The following is a 6,419-nucleotide window of genomic DNA, read 5'->3' as shown; positions in this document are numbered from 1 at the left end:
GTGTGTATTGAATATTTGAATGTTGAAAATAAGAGTTGTAAATATTGAAAATTAGTGTGTGATGATGTAGGTAATGATGTATTTTATTTTTGGATTATTTGTAAAGATTTCCTATAAATAGATCTCTCATTTGTGAAGAAAATCACAATTGAGTAGAGAGAAAAATATTATAAAGTGTGTAGTTTGGTAAATTTTGAGAGTCTGAGACTTTTACTTTTTACCATAAATTTTTACTTTTTCACAACAGAATCTTAATTTTAGTCCTATGTTTTAAGATATTTTGAATTTTATAACAAAATTAAATAATTTTTGGTAAATCAAAATTTTTTAGGCAAAAACTTGTGTGAGACGGTCTCACGGATCGTATTTTGTGAGACAGATACCTTATTTGAGTCATCCATAAAAAATTATTACTTTTTATGCTAAGGGCATTACTTTTTATTGTGAATATCAGTAGGGTTGATACGTCTAGCAGATAAAGATTTATGAGACCGTCTCACAAGAGACCTACTCAATTTTTTAATCACGTATTTCATATATTTATGTGCGAAAAATGGTCCAATATTTTGTATATTCATATTAAATTTGGGACAAATTTAAATATTTTAAGATTAAAATAAATTTTTTTGTTCTTTTAATTTAAATATGATAAAATATCGTGAAAAACTTTTATAAAAAGTAAAATATTAGTTATTGCCATACAAAATTATTTTAATTGAGGTTCTTTTAAGATAAATTGAGATTTCATTATATAAGGAAAGATACTATTACGACAATCTAATAATATAATAATTTGATAAATGAAGTGTTATTAATATTTTTTGAATGTAAATAATACTCTGCAATTATAATTAAAAGAATTAGGCTATAGAAAGTTAAGTAAAAATATTTTATTTTAACAAATAATTGATTAAATTTTTTAATTAAAACTTGAAATTTTTTAACAATATTTTCAATTGTCGGGTTATTTCGTTTACCGATCGGATCCGATCCGATCAATCTGTAAAAAAATAAAAAATAAAACACATCTCGAGTAATTCAATTTTACTCGTTCGAATCAAATCCGCCGAATGCTGACCCCCGGTACTCCATTTTTCCCCGCAATCTCTCATCTACCCATGGTAATCTGACCACCTCTGATTCGCTCCATTCACGTCGCTCCGCCTTCGAACACATAGGTATGTCGGCGATTGTTTCAATATTCAGCTTACTTTCATTTTAGGCTCCAACTTAGAATTTTGTTGTGTTTTTTGTTCTGCCCCAATCTATGAAAAAATAGACAATTGGGAGTAACGACGACAGCCGCCGCACCTCCGTCACCATCAGTTCAACGTCCTTTTGTTATGAGGTGAGGCAAGATTTCTGCAAATTATTTTTATCCGTGTTGGGTTCCCGTAATAAAGTTGCGATAGTTACGAAATCTTGAGTTTTCAGTCTTCTAAAGGACCCTTCGACCACATCCTTTTCGGGCACCAAATTTTCACCGTCATCTTAATTTGTTTTCTGTTGAGAAAGATATAGATCAGAAAATTGAAAGAATTGTTTATGTGCAAAACTAATTGGATTTTCGTGACTTTTTTTATTAGAGGTTTTTTAGATAGAGGGTCAATTGTTTCGCCGTGGTGCACATGAAATACGCATCGGTATTGAGCAGGCTCTAAAGTATAGGTGACGATTCAGGTGTTGAAAGCACAAAACAACACTTTCATTTATGCTGGATGTCAAGAGAAACGAAACTCTGTGATGTCTTTGTATTTATTTTGGTAAAGTTTATATCTACATAATATGCGTTGTGTTGTGTGTATTTGATTTGTGGTTTTATTGAAAGTCTATGTTATGGAGAAATAATGTCAAATATTTAGGAAAATATTCTGACATTAGTGCACGATACGTCCATGGGGATCTTAACATAATCCAAGCAATATAAAACTAAAAATTTATTACATATGCATACATTATATCCGCACATTATATTCCACTCATGCAACGTGTGTGCTTCGTGCGCTAGTAATTAATTATTACACACCCCTTGGGTTTACGTTTGACAATTGCTTATCTGCTTATATTTACATATATTCTTTTATTTATTATTTATATGTGTTGTCTATTTATCTATTTTTTGATTAGTGTTTATACTATTATTTTAATAAAATAAAATTAATAGTAAGTATTTATCTCTCAAAAAAAAATCTCCCATTGCCTTTCTTCTTTTTTTGTTAATTTGACTCTCCCCTAGAGTTCTCATTTCTCACCAAAATTTTATTCATTGATATCAAGATTGAATTTTTTCGCCACTATTTGGTATTGATATGTGAAAACCTGCAAATATCAAATCTAACCTTGAAACATTGAAGGTTGAGCTTGATTGCGCCATCAGGTATGTGATCTTGCCTATGTTGAATGAATTGGGAGTCTGCAATAAAATGTTGAAAAAGCTATTAGGAGACATATTTTGGTTAAATCAGTAGTGATTCATCTCTTTTTGTTTAAACATGAGGAATTATTGGATCCGACTTTGTTTATTTATGCTTCGACAACTGTATGTTATGTGATTGGATTTCGTCAAACTAAAGGCGGAACTTCAACATGGAATTTTTTTTAATTATAAATCCTGGCTATGTTTATTGTGTATGATATTTCTACCCTGTCGATGTGTTGTCCTGTTTTTTTAGGCATTTACTTGGATACCATTAGAGGAGGAGGAAAATAGCATCAGCTGTTAGATTTCCCTAATTTAGGCTTTAATGATATGTGACAATTGAGTGGACTTGTACCTGGGAAATCAGTAGTTTTTGACCCTGAGGCAATATGGTATAAAAGTTGGGACTCAGCTGGGGGAGCACCCCCACCCCACCATTTTCTAGTTCAAAATGGTTTTGGTTTCCCTAAGATTTTTTTAGTTATGCAAGGATTATGATACTGAATCCGTCGTGTTACAGTTTTGTTGTATAATAATTTGTCTTTATTGTTGTTTGCAGGAACTGATCGTACCTGGTTCAAATCTGGATCTTTTCACGTTCAATATGGGATGTTTTACTGTACTTAAGAGTAAGAAAAAAAAATCTGAGCAGACTATCTATATCAAACGTGTGAAGCCTCAGGAGCATTCACCAACTATGTTACCTGAACCCCAAACTGAGACACGATCTTTGCAGTCTGCACCACCCAGCTTTAGAAATAGAGTAAAACCAAGCCCGTCAAATAATGCTATTAGCAGTAGTAGAACACGGGCATTGTCGGCCCCTTCAAGTCTTGATGCTACAGAACAAGAAGCACTAACATCTGCTGAATGTGAGGAACAAGAGCAGCCCACCAGTCGCATTGGATCAATTAAAGAATATAATTCTCCCACTCCTCAACCACTTCCTCTTCCATCACCCAATGGCACTAATGTTCTGAAGACTACATCAAGTTTTAAGATGATAAATAACAGTGGCCTACTTGATACATCTGGACCACTTCCCCTACCTCCTACAGTTCCTCTAACCCTACCGGGTAAAGGATTGCTTATTAACTTCTCATATGATGAAATTGCATCAGCTTGTCACAACTTCTCTCCGGAGAGATGCATGTCTGAGGGTCTCTCTTCTGTCATTTATCGAGCTTCGTTTGGGGATGATATTTCAGGTTCAAGGAAGTTTGAAGCCACAGTTACTCGACTTCAGTCTTCCAACCAGGTTAAATTTCGTTCATATCTGTGCTGATATTTTGAATTGGTGGTTCAGCATCTCTATTTGATCTTTCTTACAAGTCATCATCTCATTATGGGATATAATTAGTGTTACATAAGTGGGTGAACTTATGGTGCTTCATTGGCTGTTGTCCTTCCTTACTAAAGTTCATATATTCTGATAATTACTGTTGCATAAATGGTGAACTTTTGGCGCTTCATTACAGTTCTTCCACACTGAAGTTTATATATACTGTTTGCGTCCATGCTTGCCATTTCTGGTTTTTAGGACATGCGTCTCTCTCTTTTTGATACAAGGACATGTCTTTCTGTTTCATCTAAGTAATGACTCATTGAATTCTAAGTTTCTAACTAACCTCTTATCCCATTTTAACTTTAGTTCTACCTGATTCTGCACAATATCAGTTTAAAGATACTTCTAACATCTTGGGTAATTTTGAGTTAACTTGATTTTGCTTTTTCAGGGTTGGAAGGAATTTGTCAATGATGTGAATAGCCTGGCATCGTTGCAGCATCCTTTCCTCTGTAAATTGGTTGGTTTTTATGCACGCGAAGGCTCTGATCACAGGATGTTGGTGTATGAAAGGTTATTCTACGGAAGCTTGGATAGGATTCTATATGGAAGATCTGATGGTCCACCTATTGACTGGAACAGCAGAATGAAAGTGGCTTTTTCTGCTGCACAAGGTCTTACCTTTCTGCATGAGGAAGGGCCCTTTCAGGTAATCAAGATTATCTAAACCATTTAAATTTTAATAAACGCCTGTATAGTTCGAGTACAGTATATTATTTGATTGTTTCTTGTTGCTGGCACTGGTTTTGGTTTGCACTGAGATTTTTCATTAACTTGTATCTGGCTTCTGAACAGGCAATGTTCCATGAATTTTCAACAGTACATGTTCAGATTGACAAAGATTTTAGTGCAAAGCTTTCTGGATATGGTTGCCTTGGCCATATTCCAGAAACAGACATATCCAGTAGCTCAGTCGTAAGTGTTTTTTTGCATGTGCTTTGTAACATAATTCTCATGCCTCTTTCTGTATGATATATAATTTAGTGCTTTCTGTATGATATATAATTTAGTATGCACTGTTGTGGGTGGGGCTGTTTTTCTGACTCATCTCCTTATGCCCCTCAAAATCGTCACCTTGCCGAAATCAATATTTGTTCAGGCTATGGCAAATCTTTCAATGGAGACACTCGAACGAGGGTTGCTAACCCCGAAGAGCAATGTTTGGAGTTTTGGAATTGTGCTTCTTGAATTGCTCACCGGCAAGAAAAACCTTGACAGTAGGCATTCGAAGGAGGAGAGAAATTTAGTCAAATGGAGTCGACCTTTCCTGGCAGATAACTGTAGATTGTCTCTAATCATGGATCCGCAACTTAAGGGTCGTTACCCGCTCAAAGCTGCTCGGATAGTGGCTGATGTTGCTCAACGATGTCTCCAAGTTGATCCGTCAGAGAGGCCAACCATGAGAACAATTGTGGAGCATCTCAAAACCATCCAAGACATGAAGTATACCTCTCGGTTCCCTCTGCAAGAACCAAGAGCAGTAAGTGGGAAATACATGTCAAGATCACCTAGCCTGAATGGTATTATTACTCCAGCTCCAACATCAAATATCTCTCCACCCCCGACAATTGCAGCATCTACTTCTCTTACTAGGCTGTCTGCACGGCCCTTGGCTCTACCTCCAAAAATATGTTCGTCTACGCTGTCGATGGAAGAAACTGATCGACAAGAAAGCAACCAGAGATCATCGGCGTCAAGTGTACGTTGATCCAGTGTTGAAGGCTTCTGGATGTCCATAGCGACCATTTTTTTCTTATTTTTTATTAACTTCAGAGAATCCGATGTTACATGGTACATGGATGTCATACAGTTGCGATGGTTTTGTAAATGAAGTTACTTTTCTTGTGTTCGGTATTTCTTCATTTTGAATTGCCGCTGAAACCTTTTTTTTGGGCGGTATCTATTTTGTTCCTATCTATATATTCCTGTATGCTATATTCTTGATTCAAATTATCATAATTATTATTAACATAATAATACTAATGAATGAAATTAGTAGTATTATTATATCATTCATTGATGAATGTGCGAGTGGAATGGTGTCGTCCGCAGTGCGCCATTATCAAATAAGATTCGAATTGTGATGCAATTAACTTAATTCATTGAACTGTGTGTTATGGCTTTTGTAGTCCGACCTGCAATTTCTCTCCTACATTCGCTTCAACAAGCCAATATTCCTTCTTTGAAGAAGAGCCATTCAACGAAGTGTTGTAAGTAACCACAGTTGGAAGTCCATTTGTAGAGCTTCATCCAGCCATTCCAAAGCGTCAAACACTTACAAGGCATCTAGAAATCTTCCGATTTTACAAAATGAATTTTTCAATGTAGTGAAAGTAGCGATAGTGGGTTCCAACCCATCTTCCAACATGCGCTCCAGAAAATTTTGGCCTCCATCGGTTCGTTAAGCTTACGGTAAAGGCATACCAGAATTGAACAAGTCCAATTATCTGTAGCTAACCCAAAGGTAGTAACTCGGACATCAGTTTCAATGCCATTTCAAACTTATCCAACGTAATGAAAGACATAAGCATCCGATTAAAGTTGGTTAAGGTTGTTGGCAATCCTCCACTTCTTGGGAAAATCTCGATAGCTTCAAGGATTTATGAAGAAGCAGTATCAAGAAAATCATTGACTCTGGTACACTTGCAAGAATAG

At 35.5% G+C, this 6,419-nt stretch overlaps 1 protein-coding gene across 2 annotated transcripts; it reads left to right on the top strand.

Annotated features, from left to right (window-relative positions):
- The first annotated feature begins 1,033 nt into the window (after positions 1-1,033).
- Positions 1,034-5,618, top strand: LOC142546469 (putative serine/threonine-protein kinase PBL11). 2 transcript variants are annotated; one of them, XM_075654198.1, is made up of 6 exons: positions 1,034-1,178; positions 1,280-1,348; positions 2,979-3,677; positions 4,156-4,413; positions 4,560-4,679; positions 4,864-5,618. In XM_075654198.1, exons 3-6 carry the CDS (start codon positions 3,024-3,026, stop codon positions 5,470-5,472), a joined length of 1,641 nt encoding a protein of 546 aa, XP_075510313.1. In that variant the 5' UTR covers positions 1,034-1,178; positions 1,280-1,348; positions 2,979-3,023; the 3' UTR covers positions 5,473-5,618. The 2 variants fall into 2 exon arrangements, with proteins under 2 accessions (XP_075510313.1, XP_075510314.1); XM_075654199.1 differs by having other exon boundaries at positions 1,280-2,377.
- Positions 5,619-6,419: the final 801 nt, after the last annotated feature.

The sequence above is a fragment of the Primulina tabacum genome, chromosome 5, assembly GCF_025594145.1.
Source record: "Primulina tabacum isolate GXHZ01 chromosome 5, ASM2559414v2, whole genome shotgun sequence".
Taxonomy (NCBI): Eukaryota; Viridiplantae; Streptophyta; class Magnoliopsida; order Lamiales; family Gesneriaceae; genus Primulina; species Primulina tabacum.
The sequence above is the reverse complement of the archived record's forward strand: the minus strand, read 5'-3'. Positions and strand labels throughout refer to the sequence as shown.